Source organism: Ceratotherium simum, chromosome 18, assembly GCF_057802395.1.
Source record: "Ceratotherium simum simum isolate JZ-2026a chromosome 18, ASM5780239v1, whole genome shotgun sequence".
Taxonomy (NCBI): Eukaryota; Metazoa; Chordata; class Mammalia; order Perissodactyla; family Rhinocerotidae; genus Ceratotherium; species Ceratotherium simum.
This window is the reverse complement of record NC_141917.1, coordinates 40,278,421-40,299,909: the sequence shown is the minus strand read 5'-3', so window position 1 is coordinate 40,299,909 and position 21,489 is coordinate 40,278,421. Positions and strand designations below refer to the sequence as shown.

The window sequence follows — 21,489 nt, the reverse complement described above, 5'->3', positions numbered from 1 at the left end:
TACTGGACAGGAAGGCAGGCTTCAGTGGGCTTCTAGAATACGGGGGCACCAGCAGGTGGGAGAGTGGTTCAGTAAAGGAGGAAAGATGCCAAAGAAATTACTCATCTTTCAAAAATTCACTAGGTCTCTGCCAGTCAAGTCAGCCAGCTGTGCAGCCTAAAAGAGAAAGGGAACTTCCTACTTCCTCTGGCACAGGCTGGGCCTCCAGCCGACAGGATTGGACCATAAATGTTATTACAGGTTTTAAACAAAATTTTGTGCTTTGGCCTCTAAACTATTCCCTCCTCCCCCACCTAATTTGAGATTTCCTCTGCAGGAAGCACATTCTAGGCTCCTACCAGTTAGTCAAGCATGTTTTGATACATACATCAGAGCAAGAAAGGGATTCTGAGGAGGCGGCTGTGGGCTGACAACAGCAAATTTTACCTTTAGTATAAACAAAATTATCACAATATCATCTCTGTGGCAACTTGGGATGAGCAGCCTAAGTTGAAGGCTGTGTTGTGTTTTTCCCATCCCGTTAACATCAATATCCAAGCTAATTCTATCTATACCATGAGTGGACTGTTTCCACTTACGTAGGTGCTGTTTAAAAACAATCATTTTAAGTGACTGGTTTTTTTCCTCCCCAAAAATCTGAGAAAGGTTATATTTTTAAGACTTGTCATGTTTGGAAGCATTTCACGTTTCTGAAATGTTATAATGTAATTATAATTCGTAATGTAAACTCTGGACCAGCCAGCATGAAGATCACTTTCTCCCCATATAAAATAAGTCTTGGTCCCTTTGTTCTCCTCCCCTCCCCTCCCCCCCCCAATTTCTTCTTTCCAAACCGACCTGCAGTTTTCTTAAAATATCAGGCTAGTTTATCTATTACATTATAAAACACTGGGATTTAAAAAAAAATCCATTCACGCAAATAGCAGACGCAGGCTGAGGTGCTGCCAATTCCCACACGGGGAGGACTACTGCGGGCTCAGCTGTTGAGTTCTGTGGTCTCATCAATCTCATCTGGGTTTTTGGTCATTTTTTCATATTTTCTTTTGAAGAAGCCGAGCTGTAAGATGATGATGTAAAAATGTTGCCACCTATGGCTTATTTTGTAGGGGCCCCTTTCCCGCCCACTTTCTCTAAAGCACATCTGGGAGTCGCTGAGGCTCTGAAGAGGGTAATGTGCAGACTACTGACCTGGTGTCAGCCCCTCAGTGGGGAAATTAATACCCACGGAATTCAGCTGAATTGCATTAAGTTAAATTTTTCAGGGTCTACTCTTTGCAGCTGAACAAAACATTCAGGGGTCTGGATGACAGGAAGGTTGAATAAAAGGACAGAGACCAAGACCACAGAGATATAATTCTTATTGATTGTTTTCAAAGATGTGAGTGAGAATTTGCAAATGAACTTGAATTTCCTTTTCTCTTATGATGGAGGGAGGTACCATATAAAACTTAAGGTTGCTGTTTGATAAGGAAATTCAAGACGGAGGTCTTTGGGAGCCCTGTATTTTAAAATATGAAACTTTTCTTACCTTCCATAAAATTGCAACCAGAGCTAATAGCAAAAGGATTCCAGCAATTACACTTCCCACTATAACTCCGGTTGGTACTTCCGCTTTCTCGTGGGGCTTCATTATCGTGATGGGAATCTGTAAATGTGTATACACAACAATTGAGTTAACTAATTTTAGCACTGAATAAAAAGAGATGGTGTAGTCAAATTCTCTAATTTTGTAAATGACGGTCTAGAAAGGTGACGTGACTTGCTCATGATCGCATTGCTCAATTAAACATTGTGCAATACAATTTCTAGAGGAAATGCTCCTGCAAAGTGCAGGCAGGGAATTCAAGTTTTCTAGTTTCCTCCCTTTAATTGCAGTGTTTAGCAGATACGACATCTCTGACAATCTCAGATTACTTTAATTACTTATGCAATAGGAACTTCAATTTCTGGCACACGGTCTCATCATCAAGTGAAAGCACTTGGAACCCAGTCTTGGGGAGGAGAGTCAAAGGCCAAACTAAACAAAACCCAAATCCCTTGTGATTAAACAACAGTAACAACAACTTTGTATTGGGCTCCTAACACATCGATTTCACTTAACTCTCACTCAAGCTTACTTGATATGGATGGTTAAAAAGTAGAGGATCTCAGAGCTCAAGTTTACCTTTTCAGTGATAAAATTGTCCTTGAGCCTACATATATGACTCCCTATGTCCGCTTCCTGGCAATCTTTGCGACTTTGTAATAGAACGGCTGCCCTAGGAGTTCTAACAGTAAAACTGTATATTCCTTTTTTTTTTAATTGCAGAAAGAATCGCAACCATTTCCTCCACAGGCTCTATCATTCAAGAGCTACATTTTGGAGCAAAACAAGGGGACAAAACCTTATTTACTTGACTTGACACCGAATTACAGTGGCAGATGAGCTGTTTTTCATCACAGAATGTGTAAGTTGGGCTAAACTCAAGTCTGGCCTTTTGGTGATTATATTCTCATTTGTATCTTCAAGAGCTACAATAAGTCTTCATAAATTTAGGAATAAAGTAACTATAAATTCATAGAGTTGACTGCTTAATGGCAGTTACAGCTCTACTTGTCTGTCTTCCAAAACTTCCCAGTTGGGTCCATGGATTATCTATGGATCCATGAGTATAAAATTTTTGTATTAGATTTTTAAATAGGCCTAGGATTTAAATAAATTTAAGAATCACTTATCTACCTATAGGGATATGTCAATTTATTATTTGGATTCCAAATATTATTTAAAAAATTGTCTAAAATATTACTTGGATTCAAATAATATTTATATAGACACAATTAAGTAATAGTTGGCCTCTGTTATCAGTATTGCTCAGAGAAAACCAAGAAAAATCTCTTACAGGGTTCATTAAAGTTAATTTGAATTTTCAATTAATACACTGCTTTCTGAAAAAACAAAGACTTCAGCAGAGGTTCAGATATTGTCTGAACACTACATTTTTATAAAATGAACTTTAAAAATATCTATAGTACTTTTCCCCTTAGGCTAAGTTCATAATACTTTGAGTTTGAAGCCGCATTTCCTTTGGCTCCATTTCTGATTTTCCACGCTCCAGCCTCTGAAGAGAGGGTGTAGTCCTTTGCTGAGGGTCCTAAACCAGAGGCAGAAAAGCATTCTCTGTTGTGTGGAATCATTTTCCACGGGACAGCAGTGCTGTGAACTCTACTGTCAGTCATTGAGAGGTCCAGAGTTCACAGGGCCATTGGCTTTTTAACCGAGTCTGTAGGCTGCAGCAGTGACAGAGGCCAGCTGCCAGGCCAGCCTTGGGGGCAGCGTCTTGAACTGGCTTCCAGTTTCTAACAAAAGCATTAGGAGGAAAATGCTCAGGGATCTGCCAGCAGATTAGCTGAGCATGGAAATCCCGCTATATCTAAATATGGCGTATTCTAACGAGAGTTTCAGTGCAAAGGAAACTTGTCCCATGCCAGCTTTTTGAACAGTGAGCCTTTGTGTTCTCTGAAAATACATTTCTTTGCAAAACCTTTTTTTTAATCAAGGGGAGCATTTATAGTTTTCTAGACTGTGAGACTAATGAATGGACATTTCACACAGTGTCAATGTCTAGCTATAAGGAATACTACTAAAAAAAAAGAAGCCATATAATAAATGCCTTATTTATTAAGCATACTTCAGCACTTCTCTTTAAAAAATTCTCTGCAATATGATACATGATTGAACTAAGCATGACTTGGACTTTACGGCCTAAGATCTAGACTGTTTTGTGTAAGCATAAGAAGAAAGGAAGAACTGGTGGTGCTGGTTTGGCACGGAGAAGGGAGCCACAAGCAAGATGGAGCCCCTTTTGTTGTGCCATTCATTGCATCATGGCTTCCGCCCTGGCTTTGCCAACGTGAGCGGGGAGGGGGTGTGGACGGGGGCAAGCACATCACTGAACTTTTCTGGGTAGCAAACATCTTTGCCAAAAGCGCAACATACGTAAACGTCAGATTTTTAGAGTCTCAGTGAGATACTTGTACATACATGGAGGTGAGAAGAACGCCTATTCTGAGTTCTCAGAAAGGGAACGCCTCTCATAGACTCTAACGCCCCCAGGGAGGGATGTGACATGCTCACCATGACTGTGTTTTCCTCGATCACATATATCTGAGGGTTATAGGTGTCGATTTCTGCAGATGCTGCCAGCCGTACTGTCTGGAAAGTCGACTGGAACATAAGAATGAAGAATATGTTTTATCCTAGCAGAGGTTAATGCAGAAAACTCAGCATGTTTATTAATTTATTTCCTTGTGGAAAGTGACGGGAGCAGATGCCAACTCTGACGAGTCAAGAAGCTGTGTGTGCTTAAATGGGCGGTATGTGACAAGACCACACATGAGAAGTACCAGAGGCTTAAAACGTGTGGATGACAGGCCTGCCACAGTAAATTAAACCAGATCTCTGGGGGGTGGAGTCTAGACACCAGCAGGTTAAAACATCTCTCCAGGTGGTTCTAACTTGAAAACAGGGTTGAAAAACAAGGGTTTAGACGTGGAGTTTTTAATTGGGAAAGATCATAGTTCAGATTTTTAAAAACTTAATGAAGTTTGTGACAGGAGGGAAAATTGCAAACGATATTTTTATACACTTCCTGAATAAGTCACATGAAGGAATGGAAAATCAGATTAAAAAGGGAAGAGAATTTTTCTTCTGGGTACGTATGTGTAAAATAATACTGTTTAAAAAGTACACTTGAACTTGACCATGCTTGTCAGCAGCAGACACTCTGAGCCTCTGTCATGCTATGTAACGAGCAATAATTTCAGATTTCCTAATCTAAGCATTTCTGTAAAAAAATACTGGGTTTGGGGTAGGCATATAGGAAGGACATGTATTTTATGCTGATGTTTTAGTAACCTCCTAATATGAATTAATTTTACATGCATCCCTGGATCTAGTTACAGAAAAATAATCTATTTGTCAATGGATGCATTATTGATGTGTATATTGTTTTCTCTGTAATGCAAATATTGGGACTCCTGCTTGCTTTGAAAGAAAACACAATGCCTGATCTCAGTACAAGATTTGAGAACTGCCTTCACATGCGTGGGTTACTAGGATGCAGTTTTTCTGGTTATTAGGGCACATGATTCATTATCCTCCATGAGGTAATTTGCTAAACTATATCTGGGAGCCAGAAAAGGAGAATGCATATCCAAAAAGTGAGCAATTTATTTCCTTCCCACTGGCTCTGTCTCTGATTAGTCGTCTTAATTTTCTCAAGATGGAGGATTGCATCAGAAATTAACCCTGATCACTGGTCTCTTAAATGTATATTATCAGGGGGACATTAAGAGTATTAATAATGGTTTAAATGAAAAAAAAAAAAAAAAAAGAGTAGCAGTTAAGTGAATGCTAGTTTCACAGTCCTGTAGACTAAGGATGAAAGAATTTCCTTACTATACTGCTATATCTGCCCTGCCAAGTCTGGCCCTTTGCACAGGTACACAATATCCTGCAGGGTTAACAGGCAGTGGTAGGTATGCCACGCATACCTGGGAGAGTGAAGTAACAGACCTGCTCGCATTCAACAAGGCTTTTCCTTACAAATGGCAGCCAACAATGCCATCGATTTGGAGGCCTGAGCAATCACTTTGTGATGAAATTACTTGAAATGTTGACTTGCACTGCATCAGAAAGAGGGTAAAATGCAGTATATTCATGGGCTCTCATACAGGAAATAAGATCCATATTTCAGACTGGGTCTCCTAGGTGGTCTGAGAACATGCACTTGGCTGTTGAAATAGCTGAAAACAAGGTGGGGATAAACATTTGACCTCTCATGAAGGAGGAAGATGTGTAGGACTTGATATACAATAACGGGTGTTTTTCAGCTTAACCATCATAACCGTGTTGAAAAATCTTAAATAATATGCCGCTTCAGAATTTTGAAATGAAATTGCTGCTTCTGAAAACCTTTGGGAAAGTATGGTAAAAAGTCTTACAGTTAAAATGATGTAGCTTTAAACAAACTCAAGAAAACCCAAATGCATTTTACAGAGCTGGCGTGATTGCACTTTGATTCGCAACAGTCAGTTTTCCTTCCCAGCTGGCAAAGGTTGCTATGAAAACATTTGTTCCTCAAATGCAAGGAGCCAAGAACCAGTTGGTGAAACCGAGCACAAGCAGCAGCAGCTGGGACGGTGGGGTAACCATTGGCGTGCTCCCCTCTTACGGGATTTAGGGGCATCCTGAAGGCAAATGCAACTAAGAAGAAAACAAAAGCAAGAAGAAAACCCAGCCCTTCACTCCTCCACTGCCTCCCCCACTTGTCTGTTTTTTCCTCTGCCTTTCACTGTTCCTCTTTCTATTATGTCTTTATCCAAGAATATTGCTTATGTTTTGATTCCACGGACAAGTTCGGAGGGAGCTTAGTTCTCTAATCTTATACAGAACTCCATAGCAGGGAGTGGGGTTTGTTGGAGAGATCATGAAATGATTAGAAAATAGGGAATAGAGTATGGTCGGTAAGCACCTTGAAGACTGATTTATTTGTTTAAAAAAAAAATCCACTGAAAGCCACAAGGTCCCCTGGAGGTTTCAGACTAATTTCCATTTTGCTGCCTCAATCAGAGCCAGTGTTGGTAGAAGGAATAGCTAGCCCTTACGCAGTGAGATTTAAGGAGCCCTGCCTAGCCTTATATTTTTCATGCCAGACTGAAATTCTGGCTCCCGAAATCTCTGCTGAAAGCAGATATCGCCACTGGAGTCACACCTGCCAAATGGAAAAACACACCGACATTGTTTTGGAAGTTTCTTCAAACTTTTCATGAGATTGAAATGACTTAAAAAGTTGTATGTACATGGGGCTCTCACCAGAGAAAGGGTAAAACAGGAGAGCAGAGTGGTTACCTGGCTCTAATACAGGAAGATGGATCCTTATGTTAGATTTATCTGCTGGGTGGTTTGAGAGCAATCAAACAACTAGCCGGGAGCTCAAGGAATGAGACAGAGTCATGTGCATTTTGATTTGGGTGTGGTGGAGACGAGGAAGTCAGAAATATCTAGAGCAAGGGGAGGGAGACAAAGCTGGTGGCCCATTACACCTAAGGGCAGTGGAGGGGATCTTGACACCATTCCCAGAGATTCTGGTGTAGGAGGTTGGCCTGGAATCTAAGAAGCAGGCTCTTTACAAGCACCCCAGGTGATTCTGGGGCACAGCCAGATTGGGCAAGCTGTGGAAAGGGATGGAAGCATACTGCTTTCCAGGGGAAAATTGCTCTGGATTTTTCGGGCACTGCTGACAGTAGCCAGAATACTAATTTTGTCAAAGGGCATGACTTCTTGACAATGAAGCCTTAGGTTTCCTTGCTATTGATAAACCCAATAAATAAAGCTGATACTTACTGCTGCAAAAGTCCCGTTCCAAATTCTGGTGGACACATTAAGGAAGTACTCTCCCTTCACCTGAAGGTCTTTCAGCCAGCAGGTGACATTACGGCAGGAAGCAGTTCTGCAGTTCTTTCGGGTTGCAGTCAATGGTGAAAGAAGAGAGAGGGTTAGTATGGGCTTTAAAAAATAAATGCTAATAGCTTACAAAGATAGATAAAACCCAGTGCTAGGAAGGATCTAGGGAAATAAGCAATCTCATCAGCTATTAGTAGTATATTATAGTATACTATTAGTATAATCCTTCTTCAAAAGATTTTGGCCCTATGTCTGAAGATGTAAAATGTGCTCACCCTTTGCCCCAGCCATTTCCCATCTGTAATGGAAGGCCTCAGGAAATAATCATAAATGTGTGGGAAAAAGTACGCCAAGCCTGTTTATTGCACTACTGAGAGTAAAAAAGAAACCTAAATAATTCATGTTTATCAATAACATACTAGTTAACTAAATTATTGGATATACATACACAAAATGCAGTACCATTGAGTCATTAAACCTAATGATAAAGATGCATTTCTTACATTAAAAAAAAATCAACAGTGAAAGAATCATTGGTTGCCAAGAGTTAGAGGGGAGGGAGGGATGAAGAGGTGGAGCACAGAGGATTTCCAGGGCAGTGAAACTACTTTGTATGATACTATAATGGTGGTGCATGTCACTATACATTTGTCCAAACCCACAGAATGTACACCACCAAGAGTGAAGTTAATGTGAACTATAGACTTTGGGTGATTATGGTGTGTTAATGTAGGATCGTCAATTGAAATAAATGTACCACTCTGGTGTGGGAGAATTTTGATAGTGGGGGAGGTTGTGCCTATGTGGGGGCAAGGGGTATATGGGAAATTTCTCTACTTTCCACTCAATTTTGCTGTCAACCTAAAACTATTCTAAAAAATAAAGTCTATTTAAAAATGTCTATGACATATTGGCCTATAAAACTTATAGTGTGGTCCATTTATGTAACAGTATACATATATCTATATGTGGATTAATGCTTAGAGGTATAGAGAAGGATGTTCAAGAAATGTTAAAAGTGGTTAGCTGTTAGATTTCTGGAGAACTTTAGTTTCTTCTTTGTAGTTTTTGGTGTTATATTTGTTTCGTGTTGTTCATCATAAGCAGTTGCCATTTTTACAAAATCAAAACATTTTCAAAAAATAAGGAAAATGCTGAGAGGTATAATATTTTGGCATACCCTGAGATGAGTTTCTATTGGGCATTTTTACATACTACTGTTTGGATGTAAACTACATTTATGTTGTAATTACTTAAAAAAGAAATATGTTATTCTTCTATTTTTCTGTTTCCCCCATCCATTAAGAAATAAAGCAATAGCAATAAAAGCAAACCAGAATTTCAATGTTGTTCATAGAGGAGAGCTGTGGTTTGTTTAGGGTTACTGTTTGCTAAATGTTTGCCTATTCCAATACTTAATATGTGCCAAGAACCATGCTAGATGCTAGACTAGTCTCTTTCCCAAAGAAAGGGGCATAGCTCTGGAGCAGGAGATAATAAAATATTGGAAAACAGAGCAGAGTAGTCAGAAAGTCATATTTAGCAAAAGACATCCGGGATTACATGGAGGGGAATGTAAGGGGCTTCACCTCCACAGCACATGCCCAGTTCCCTCCCATCTCTTTGCAATATTTCCAAAATGCACGACACAAAAACAGTAGTTTTACATGGAGTCCTGTTGATATCCTGAAATCCGGAACATGTATTTTATAATAATGGCATAAGTAATAATTCCAATAACCTAGTTTTGACCATGTATTTCTAAACCTTGATTCATAAGGGCCATCAAAGGCAAAATAAGAAAGTTCTATGATGAGGTGGTGGAAGAAAAGAATTGCCTTGATTTCCAGGTAAAACAATAAATTGCCAAAGGAAACTGTCACCCCGTTAACCTGTCCTCACCAATTCTTTTATGTGCCCGAAATTTTCACTCTTGAAAGATACAGAAGAAGACGTCTGTCCTATTTCCAGTGGATTTACTTCAGCATTACAGCTGATGTCACCAGCCTACAAAGAAGGACATCGAATCAGTCTTAGGAACAAAAATGGTTTATGATGTTCCTTTCAACATGTTAGGATAGGCTATTGTCACATGTCAGATGAGGGAGGGGCTTTAGGCTTCTTTCATAGCACTGAGCCGGCCACACTTCTTGTCATCACTATTGTGAGCTTTGAAGTACTCAGGTCCTCCTGATGTGACTTGAGGGGGTGGTCATGGTTCTTACCACCCATATGTGTTGAGACAAATTTGCAATAACAGTAGACTGTGAGGGATTTGATTCAGGGTTCTTTTCTGTGGAACAGTTTAGGGTTTTGATTTCCTATAGTCACCTATGTACACCACAGGAGTAACACTACCGTAGAGCCAGCTAAGAGCTGAGCCAGTGTCAAGGGGTTTGGCTTGAGCAGAGCTTTTCCAGCCAGGCTGCATATTAGAACCACTCGGCAGGAATGGGGGTGCTTTTAAAGAAAAATTCTGGTTATAGATGCATTCGCCCTAGAGATTCTGATTTAATTGCCCGGCGGGTGGGCCTGGGTATTACCCTTTTTTAAAAATCGACCCAGGGGCTGGCCTGGTGGCATAGTGGTTAAGCTCGCGCACTCCGCACCAGCGGTCCAGGGTTCGCAGGTTCGGATCCCAGGCGTGGACTTACACCACTCGTCAGCCATGCTGTGGCGGCAACCCATGTACAAAATAGAGGAAGATGCGCACAGATGTTAGCTCGGGGCTAACTTCCTCACACACACACACACACACACACACATCGACCCAGGTGATTTAAATGAGCAGCCAGGGTTGATTAGTACTGGGCGAAAACCCAGGCTGGCAGCTTAAAGAGCAGCTACCAGTTGCACCTGTGTCAACCAACTACACTACCCACCACGGGTTCAATCTCTGACTTCCCAGTCCACTAACTCCTCTATGAACAGGGCTCTGACAAGGTCAGATCTTCACCTAGCCAAAATGGGGCTTTAGGAATAATTTCTGCCATTTGTAAATCTCTAGACTCAGACATTTGTTTTCTTATAACAATACCCTGCTTCTAATATGAAACTAACTGCTAGTTAATTGGCATTCAGGATGCATAGGGGTTCTTTTCTCAGTTTCCTATCTATAAGATGTCAGACATGATCACCCCAACCTCATGGTGTACTTCCACATTGAAAGCGCACATTTTTATAGGTAATCTGGTTGCCCTTACCTGGTCGGTGTGCACCCCAGTCAGGTACATCAGTGGGTTCTTTTCTTTGGTGTATTGAGGGATGTGGATGATTACAGATGCCATGCTCACTGGAACACTTCCTGTTGTTACCTACGTATGGAAGAAAACATTCTGGTTATTGCTACATCATCCACATTTTGCAAGGAAAGTGATCAATAACCTCTGTGTTGATGAAGGGCAGCTATTACGTGGTAAGATTGAGTCCATATGTAAGTGAGTCATTACTTTAGAGTCACACTTTGGGTCTCTGTGTTTCACCTCTCGGGAAAAATCTCAACAGCTACAATTTTCACTGGGAAATAATTTGTGACTTAGGAGATGGTTAAAAACACCTGCCATCTGTGGAGTTGGGCTGCCAGGGAATGAAGTCCCACTCTGCCCCTGACTAGCAGTGTGGCCTGGGCAAGGTACCTGACCTCTCTATGCTCCAGTTTCTCATTTGTAAACTAATAAGCAACTCACTGGTACGCACAGGTACAACATCTGTTCTCATTGCTGAGGAGTCTGTCCTAACTGGCCAGTGCTCATGCCCTGCTGGTTGTTAAACATTTTAAAGAACACCCATAGGAATAGTAATCCTACCAACCTCATAACTTACCTGGGAATTAAATGGGTCAACATATGTAAAGCACTTGATACAAAGGCTGGTACTTATTAGCCTCCCTATGAAAGTTATTTTATTGTTACTGCTAATTGACTAAATGTTTCATTAAAGAAGTAGTTGCCAAATACCATGCACATTTTACAAATTCCAGTATCTGGATCACAAAATAAGACTCTCTTAAAGATTTTCTTTTTTAAATTACCAAATTGCAGAGTTGCAACCATGTAACAGATTAGTAAATATACAAAATGTTTGTACAAAATGCACAAAATGTAGTAGTAAATGTACAGAAAAAAGACTGTATAGACTTAGGGTGGTGGATGAATTCTTTTCTTTTTACTTTCCAAAGTTTACATAATGTTATTATATTATAGTCATTCTTTCACATATTAATTTATCTTTATACAATTGATAACAATTTTTAGATTAATAATTGCATAGTAATAGCCAATAGAAACTGATTTTAAAATATTTCTAGATACTACCTAGCATGACCATACAAAATGCATATTTGTATACAAATGGTAAGCTTCTCAAATAGAAGTGGTTTCCAAGGATAAATTGGCATACTAATTATATTCCCGAGACTTGTGCTCACAGAGATACCCTTATGTTAACACTCTGTTGATTAATGTTGGACATTTGCTTTCAAAATATATCCTTTACCCAGGGCACACAACTATGCACAAAGCCCAGCTGTTTACTTAACTGTGATCTATCTTAGTGGTTCTCACAGTATGGCACGTGGCCCAGCAGCAATAGCGTCACTTGGGAACTTGTTAGAAAAGCACATTTTTAGGTCCACCTCAGCCCTACTGAATCGGAAACTCTGGGGATGGAGCCCAGTGACCTGTGTTTTAACAAGATCACCAGGTGATTCTAATGCATGCTCAAGTTTGAGAACCATTGGTATCTTTCAACTTCTTTTTACTTTCTTCTTCTCTTCCTGGCCTCATTTTTTTCTTTCCCCATCCTCCTGATTTTTCCATCCTTATGACAGGCTTACCAACCTTAATGGAGAAGATGAATTTTGGACCAATATCTTCAAAATTGTGCACAACAGAAGGAACATTCCCATCCGAAGAGACTTCATAAAAATTTATGTTGGTAGATCTGTTGGATGATGTTTGTAAAGCCAAATATTTCAGTTATGCTGTTGTTCTTGAAGTTTAGTATTTCTTTTATTTAAATATCATCTAGCTTATATTAGAAGTAAAACAGTTTACACTTAGGTACAAACACACTAAATGAAAACAAATGGTTGTTATGGGCTTATGGTCCCATATACATTTCTAAGGCTAAAACAAATTCCTTTCAAAATATATCCCTTCATGATCTTTCTGCTGAGATTCTTTATGTTATATATTTATCAGTTATAAAGTTTCTAAAATAAGTACAAATGTGTTACTTTAGAGTTGATAGTGAAACTCTTCTCAAGATTGCTATTATATTGACTGGTGTATTACTATAGTGGAACTTAGTCCTTGTTGATCGGATGAATGGATTTATAAGCTTAGGACTGCCAACTAGGGTTTGCAAGTGAAGTCATGAACCAGGTCAGAGGATCCCCCACAGGACTACTCAGACCAGAATGTAACTGGATATTCTTCCCTGTCCTCACTCATTTCTGGGGCTCTGAGACTGGATTCCAACCAGGGTCGCTTTGTTGGGGGTAGGGGGTGAGTAGCAGGGTAGGAGTCTGAGAAGCAATATTCATTCCCAACAATTTATCCTAATTATAGGATGTTGATTCTATTTCCTAAAAAAATTGGACTGGACATTTTCTGAGATAGAGTTTTTTGGTTTCTTTACTAAAAATCTTGGCTTTCTCTTTTTTTATGCATTAAAAAAAGCCTTTCCAAATTCTCAAAAGGAAAATATGTCATAGGGAGACTTAAATAGATGTGGTATTTGTCAAGGTTATGTATATGAGAGGAAATAACGATTTGTCAGCCTTACGTGGAAAATGGGAAAACTGACTAGGATTTGAAACAGAAAGCCTGGCTGTATGTGCATGAATTATTCCCTTTGCCTTCCAGAAGATCTTTGTGGGAGCTCCTAAATACAGCCAGTTTCTAAATTGATTAATGTGTTCTGCTTTTGCATTTTAAAGAGATCCAACATTTTTCCATTTGTTACTCAAGTGTTCCTTAAGTTACTTATGTGTTGATCAATATATTTATAATAGCATTTAGCTACACTCAGGGGGATCCTGCTTTAGAAATAATTCTACTGTCATCTATTTCCACCCATCATATTTGCACAATATAATTGCACATTTATATGTTATCAAGGTGGTTGCTAAGGGATCCACTCAGTAATTGGGTAGGATTTTTTTTCAAGAAGTTTGCAGAGATGTTTGTTAAAAAATGTTTTTTAGGGGCCGGCCTAAGTAGTAGTTAAGTTTGGCATGCTCTGCTTCAGCAGCCCAGGTTCGCGTGTTCAGATCCCAGGTGCAGACCTGCACCACTCAAGCCATGCTGTGGAGGCGTCTCACATACAAAATAGAGGAAGATGGGCACAGGTGTTAGCTCAGGGCCAATCTTCTGCACCAGAAAACCAAAGCTTTTTTTACAGCATTGCTTGTGATGGTTAAACAAAACAAAATAAAAATGCAAAACAACCAAATATTTCATTAATATTGAATTGGTTACATAAATTCTGATCCACCAGGAATAGGACAAGTTAGATCTGTATGTCCTGACATGAAAACCTCTTTAAGACTACATAAAAAGCAAGGTACAGAAAAATTTTATCATTCCATTTGGGTAAATAAAATGTGTGTGTGTGTGTGTGTGTGTGTGTGACATGCATAGATCCCGGTAGATAAACAAACTTTGCATCTGGAATGTTTCTGAAATCAGCTGAGTTAGTTATCTATGGGATGACCAGACAAGGTGGGGAGGGATGACTCTAGTTCTCATTGTGTATCTTTCTGTAATGCTTGGATTTTCTATCCATGTACATTTAATGTTTTTCTTTTTAAAAATCATCAGGAGGAATTATCTAGGTGGTGGGATTAGGAGCCACTTTAGCTTTATTCTTTATATTTCTCCATATTAATTTTTTTAACTGTGTAATATAGTTTAAAGAACATCAGAATGTCTTAGAATCCAATTTATCATCACAAAAAATACATAGTTAAGATGTTAGTCCCCTTTCAATCTTACATTCATTTCATGTTAAAATATCTGAAAAAATTGGCCATGGCGGGAGAGTAGAATCATAAAAGGCTGTATTAACAAAAAGCATTTAGGATGAGAAAGAATCATAAGTAGGAAGAAAAAAATTCAGATAATGTGGTCCTATCAATCTCTTTGGCTACATTTGTTTTCAATTACTTATTTTAGCAACTGAGGGTCCTTTGCTATCTGCAGTTACTGATTAATTTTTCAGGGATGGATGACTTGGGCTGAACTTGGTTTCTGCTTTTACAGTTTGCAACTCACTTGATACAGAAGCATTCTTTTCATCTTCGCTCATGTGTCTCAGGCTCTAGACAGAATGACACATTTTCCTTTTTGTTTTTGCTCAGTGATCTCTTGGATGATCTACATAGTCCAGGCTTTTAGGGGCTGGAGTGATGTGGTGGGAGTTAGAGAAATCTGCTGTCACTGAACAATTTGCAGCCTGGCTTCTTGGGAATACACTGCTGTGTGTTTTCCAGGGGTCACTGATCTGTGCTGGGAAGCTGCTTAGTGCCTCACCAGGTAGAGAATTCTGGTACCCAGGCTTGGAGGTGAGTGTCACCTGCAGCCTGTGTACCTGCATAGCTGTACTCTGCTGTCTCTGGGTCCATGAGCCTGCCTCACCTCTTTTTTTTTTTTTTTTTGCTGAGGAAGATTGGCCCTGAGCTAATATCTGTGCCAATCTTCCTCTATTTTGTATGTGGGTTGCCGCCACAGCATGGCCGCCAATGAGTGGTGTAGGTCTGCACCCAGGAGCTGAACTCAGGCCACCAAAGAGGAGCATGCTAAAACTTAACCACTAGGCCAGAGGGCCGGCCCCTGCTTCACTTCTAAGTGGGAGTGAAGGTGATGATACCAACTTATTAGCACCTGTGGTGTTTCCATGTTACTCACTTCTCAAGACACTTGTCTCTCTGAGCAACTCAAGATGACTGGTATCAACTAGTACCCTTTCAGCCCGTGCTCTCAGGTTTACTTGCTTTGGGCAGGCCAGAAAAAGGAAGCATTTCTTCGTGGCTGACCTCCTTTGGAAAATGGCTCATTTCCTCCTGGTTGGAAGAAACTCCTAATCTGTTATGTCAGGAATTTTCCACCCTGAAACTAATTTCTGTGACTTGATTCAATATTTGTGGTGGAGCTACTATGTGCGAAGCACTGTGCTTGGAGCTTCAATGTCCAGGAATAGGGATATTGCTAAAGATCTTGCGTGGACAGTAGGACACAGGCATGAAGAAGAAAGTGGTGGCAACTCCTCAGGACCCTAAGAGTTCTGCTTTGACATCTTGGGAAGGTTTGCAGCTCCTCTGAGGGCCTGCAGGGAGGTTTCCCCTTGCATGTGGCAGAAGGGTTAGTCCTCGGCCTTTCTGGTACTGCTCTCAGTCAATAGACCTAAAGAGTTGCTCAAGATTCCCCCAGGCACCAGTTTGTCTCTGGGCTTCTGTTTTAGTTGACAAGGGAGAAACATTGTGATTCAAATTCTCCAGTTAAGACTGAGCATATAGAGGAATTGTTTAATCTTGAGCCAAATGTGTTATGAATTGGAGTGGTCACAGGCCGCTCACTGCTTCACCCACCTTGTTATGTGAATATCAGCATCATACAGCAGAGGAATTTTGAAGTTGACTGAATTATCTGCCTTGTTTTCTTCGTGACTTTCACTATTGAAATGAACATTAGGAAATTACTTAAAGAGAACTATTATAAAAGCCATCCATCATCAATTCATGACTACCTTATGTTTTACCTTAAGGCTTGGAAACTGACAGATGCCTGATTCTGAAGGTTTTGAAGATTGAAGTCGAAGTTAATAGTAAAAGTCACCTATACACAAAATTAAAATTCATCAATCTGTGATGCTTTGTACTCAGGGCCAACATGAAAAAAAGTTTCCTATAAAAGTAAACTCACTCCAATCTGATTCTGAATTTTATATACCTTAAGCTTTCAAATTTGTAGAACACCTGTTTACTTGTCCACCTTGCTTCAGCATGCATCACCTTTAGAATTAGAAGGGCTTAATCAACTGACACATACAAGCCGTCACGTCAGAGGCACAAATACTTGTCTGAATTTGAAAGCGTTGTGCTGATGTAACGTTTGCTTACCAGAGGTTAACAAATGATATCTGTGACTCTATGTACAGCACTTCGACCAGCATGGGTCAACATATTCAGAAAATCCATATTGTACGTGCTTTTTGGAATGAATTGCATGGGGGGGGGGAATCCCACTTGTATTAATAACTTAAAGAAAACATTCTGATATTAAAAACTACCTCTAAATATGCAGCCAGCTATTTTGTGATGCCTATCAAATAATGACACCTAATAAGAGGATGGTACGTTGGTGAACTGACACTAGGGCCGATGGTACGTTGATGAACTGACACTATGTGGATTTGAGGATGAAATGCAAGTTGTACCTGTTGTTTTCTCTTTAAAGCAGGGTAGCCCACATCACAGGTAACCGACTTCTGAGATGAAGCAACCTGGCATGTTACTTCCGTCCCATCAACCTGAACGAGACCAAGGAAACAATGATCAATTAGTCTACGTGTGTGTGTATGCACATACAGGCTGAAGGATGTATAAACCACATGGACATTTTAGCAGTAAGCTTGGTTCACAATGAAGTAATTTATTGTCCCCCAGGACTTGAAAGTCTTGTATCGTCCAGGTGGCTAATATACTATTTTTATTGCTAAGCAGGACACCCAACAAGCCAAAGGAGAGGTCAGCTACTGGAATTTTTCCCCATAGATAAATCATAGTTCTTATATTTCAAAAGCACAAACTAACTTTAATCCAATATTTAGAAATGTTGTTTTTAATACATACCCTTTCTCTCAATATATTTGAAATTAGTAGTTTCAAGAGAAGAAAACAAAAGCATATGTTAGTGTTTATCTACATTTTAAATAATTTAAAGAATCTTTTTTAATTTTCCTCAGTTTTTTTTTTCTGTTTAAAATAAGAAGTTGCCATTTGGCACAGGAAATTTAAACATTGACGTCAGAATAGGGTTAGGACCCTAAATCTATTAAGTTCACATTGACTTTAAACTAGATGAAACCATTTTTCAATCCTTTTATCAAGTAGCAAATTTGGAAAAGTCTCAGCCTTTCCCTTCTCTCCTTTCCATTGCTTGGTGGCAGAAGAAGGACCAGGAGGACATTCATGGTCAAGGGTGTTCCTGGTATAGTGATCAAGTCAACATGATTAAGCGACCTCGCTGGAATGCGTCGTCTTGGCAGCAGCGAGACCTGTGCTTACGAAGCTCAGTCTGAGCTGTGGGACTCTAATTTCTCAGAGCAAGCGCAGCTCGTAGCATCTGTGCGGCATGACGGCAGCCTCATCACACAGATGGCTGGAGAAGAGTTACGGTAGTGTCTGGCTACTGCTGCCAAGTCCCAGGGCAAAGGAAAAACTGACCCAAGCTGTGAAGCAGAACTGCTCTAGATGCAGAACCAGGCTATGTTCTCATGCGGTTTAACTAGTTGGGAGCCCCAAAGTTAGGATTGATCACGCTGAGGGTTAAAGTGCTTCTTCAGACAACACAGAGGATGTGGAGATTTGAGTATAAGGAAGACCGTAATTGACAAGGAGTAGGAAACACAACAGCGGTCAGCCCGGGGTGCCATCACATACCGGCATGGACCAGGAAGCAAAAAACAAGTTTTCTGAAAAATCAACAACAATTCCCGTGTTGTATGCGCTTTCCTTTTTGTTTTTCAGTGTTACTGAAAATGTTAATCTTTTGTTTTGGTTGCTGACAATAAAGGGTTGTTCTCTGTCAAAAGGAAAAAGGAAAAAAGAAAAAAGTCATTAAGGTAAAAAAAACAAAAAGGCCAGTAGTCAAATACTTCACTTATTTCCAAAATAAACTCTTTAGATTTATTTGGAAGACTGAGAAATTGCTTAATAATAAACTGTCTTCATAGTAAACTGATACTGACAATAAATAAGTAAATGCTATTGGGTTTTCTTCTTTGTAGCTTTTAATCCCAATACAGGGAAGGGAACCATCCAAACACAAATGGTTTTATATTTCTTATTGTTTTACTTCTATATGGATGGTAGAAATTGAAATTTAGATTTTAAAGATCTTTATTAGTTATGGATGTTTCTTTCATAGAAAAAATTCTCCATAAACATTCATTTGAAGAAAGTAATCTAATGTGTCTTTTATTTCTACATTTTACATTGAGCTTTAAAGTAAAACTTACTGAGCAACTGGCAGCTGTTGGACATCTAGAACTAGGTCAGAGATGCAAACTCCATCATCACCACAGTCTTTATAGAAAGGGATCTACAAAAAAGGATAAACAACCCCAGACATTCGCTCCTGAGTTAAAAAAGCAAATTGTGGAAGAATACGTATTGTATTATTCCATTGACATAAAGTTAAAAACCACGCAAAACTAAACAGTGTTTTAGGAATATATACATGTTTAGCAAGATCAGAAAGAAAAGCGTTGATAAATACAAAATTCAAGATGATGATTCGCCTGGGTAGTAAAATGAAAGTGGATATGATTGGGGTGGGGAGTGATACAGAGAACTTCATGAGTTACTGGTAACATTTTATTTTTTAAGTGGGTGGTGAGCATAAGGGGTCTGCTTTACTACTTTTTCTTTCTTTTTTTTTTGGTGAGGAAGATTGGCCCTGAGCTACCATCTGCGCCAATCCTCCTCCACTGTGCATGTGGGGCGCTGCCACAGCATGGTCTGATGAGTGATGTGTAGGTCCGCGTCCAGGACCTGAACCCGTGAACCCTGGGCCACTGAAGCGGAACGTGCGAACCCAATCATCACGCCACTGGGCTGGACCCTGTTATTTATTTCTTCAACAAATATTTATTGAACACCTATGGTCAGCCAGGCACTGCTCAAGGGGCTGGGAATAGAGCAGCGAGCAAGGAAGATAAAACCCCCGGCCTTCACGGAGCTTAACTGCCAATGAATTTACATATAAGTGTATTTCATTTAGAAAATTAATTTAAAGGCTGTGTCCTAATTATCTTTCAAACACTACTGCAGTGACTGTGAAACTGTGTTAGCGAGTACGAATTCCAGCAACACTTACAGTGAAGACCTTGGCAGTCTCAGAGTAGGCTTCAAGGGCAGGGCTAGTGCCAGGGTTTTCCAGACTGATGTTCACACACAGATCCAAAGAGCTGACAACATCCGAGGGCTCCTAAACACACACAGACACGCTGTCAGTCTATAGGGCATGGCAGCTTCAAAACAAGAAATGACTACAAATGTGTTCACAATTAAGAACAGAGTGCGCCCTCAATTATATAGAATATCATTGTTTTGAATTTTCAAGACTCTTGCTTCTTCTGTTCTGTCCTAATTCTGCTCTTATCCTCTCTGCTGTGAAGAACCTTAGAGACTTGAGTTCAGTAAAAATCAGAAGCAGCAATTCTTAGTTAAGCTCATCAGTAATCTCTTTATTTATACACAAGTAACTATAAATATTTAGATGATACGTCCAGTTTTAATGTTCAAAAGACCCCTAAGTCAGTACCCAGCTCTTGAGTTGTTGGCTACATCCTTCCAATTCCTATTGCCGGGATTTAAGAGTCCTTAGGTGTCCTGACCAAATCTCTGGAAGGGAATATTATGCCCTTAAAAGGAAGGTGCCCAGGGCTGGCAGTCAGGCAATGGACAAGCGGACTTTCTTCCTTAGTCAGCACCTAACCCTGCTCTACGAAACCAGATAAAGATTATTCCCACATCTGAATCCAACTCCCCAACTTCTGGCCCCAGCTGACTGTTAGAAGCCACACTGCTCCTTGCCCATATAATATGATGCACGTTACCACTCAACAGCCATTGAAGCTGGCGCTACCCAGCTACAAGTACAACTTCTCCTCTTTGCCTTTAATATAGAGGGTGGAAGATCTGCAGCGTCCCAGGAGGCATGGGCCACTTCCAGTTTCCGAGGCTTCTTATTTATTGAAAAGTGTGAAAATCCCAATGCAGGGTTGCGAGTATCATCTAGCAGTCTTCTTACAGACATCATCCCAGTTCTCGTCAGGAAAGAACTACGTCTATACAAACTATAAACCCTAAAAATCAAATTTGCCTTTTCCTGAGAAGTGATATCTTCATTTTCACTTAATCCATTCACTGGTAGGACTTCTCCTGTCTTGAGTCCTTTTGGGGGGGGGGGGTGGCTGACAACTAGGATTGTTTCCTGGCTATAAGAAAATGCTTCTTCAGTTGGCTGCAGGGTTGGCACATAGAATGGACTTTGGTACTGATATCAAATATGGTGTGTTAACTGAAGCAATATCTCCTAGCTGACCAAAATAACACACACCTTCTGAAAACTTCACAAGTACACATAAGAGTGAACAGGATTTATAGACGAACAATAGTCTGGTTGTCCTCATTCCCCCACAATGGATTACATTTTAAATTTCATCCGTCACTTAGCACAGGATAGGAGAGAGTGGATGCTGGCTTCTATTCCTTTAGAGAACCTGTATAATTGGCACCTTCACAACAAAAAAGTCCAGGCCTTCACAAACAAGAAACCTTCAACTTGAACAATAAATTAAACAACTCAACTGATTTTAATTCATCTTACCAATAACTTTATGTTTTTCTAACTCTTATACTTAGCATTTCTTGAGATGAGATCTGTGTACCATCCATCTACATCAAAAATATCCGGGTGTGTCCCTTAAATCTGCATATTCTTTGGATCTTCAAACCCAAACTTCTGGTGGGTGGGACCCGGAATATGCATTTTATAAAAGTTCCCTTGGCAACTCTTATGCATCTTAACTCTAAGAACCATATTCTAGGAAAGTTCTTAAACAGCTCTTTTAAAAATAGTTTCTTGAGTAAATTACATTTTCAAATACCATTACGTGGTTTCTAGGGGGAAATATTCACATAATTTATAAAATAAATTTCCTGTTGGAAGTTTTCTCCTGAGAGGCATTTTTCCTACATGGGAGAGTTTCAAAATCCATGAGACTCTAGTAATTATGGTATAAGATTAGAGCAAATA

At 39.8% G+C, this 21,489-nt stretch overlaps 1 protein-coding gene across 2 annotated transcripts in view; it reads right to left on the bottom strand.

Moving 5' to 3' along the window:
- Window positions 1-812: 812 nt before the first annotated feature.
- ITGA2 (integrin subunit alpha 2) overlaps window positions 813-21,489 on the bottom strand; it is an 88,427-nt gene continuing 67,750 nt past the window's right edge. Inside the window, exons 18-30 of one of the 2 annotated variants that reach the window (XM_004422801.3) lie at window positions 19,546-19,656; window positions 18,686-18,768; window positions 18,108-18,249; window positions 16,883-16,975; window positions 16,205-16,281; window positions 16,035-16,118; window positions 12,283-12,385; window positions 10,648-10,758; window positions 9,347-9,451; window positions 7,385-7,498; window positions 4,115-4,204; window positions 1,529-1,645; window positions 813-1,057 (exon numbers count right to left, since the gene is read on the bottom strand). In XM_004422801.3, coding sequence (XP_004422858.2) covers window positions 977-1,057; window positions 1,529-1,645; window positions 4,115-4,204; window positions 7,385-7,498; window positions 9,347-9,451; window positions 10,648-10,758; window positions 12,283-12,385; window positions 16,035-16,118; window positions 16,205-16,281; window positions 16,883-16,975; window positions 18,108-18,249; window positions 18,686-18,768; window positions 19,546-19,656 — 1,311 coding nt within the window. In that variant the 3' untranslated portion in view covers window positions 813-976. The remainder of the gene's footprint in view (window positions 1,058-1,528; window positions 1,646-4,114; window positions 4,205-7,384; window positions 7,499-9,346; window positions 9,452-10,647; window positions 10,759-12,282; window positions 12,386-16,034; window positions 16,119-16,204; window positions 16,282-16,882; window positions 16,976-18,107; window positions 18,250-18,685; window positions 18,769-19,545; window positions 19,657-21,489) is intronic. The other variant, XM_087443266.1, reaches the window with a different exon arrangement.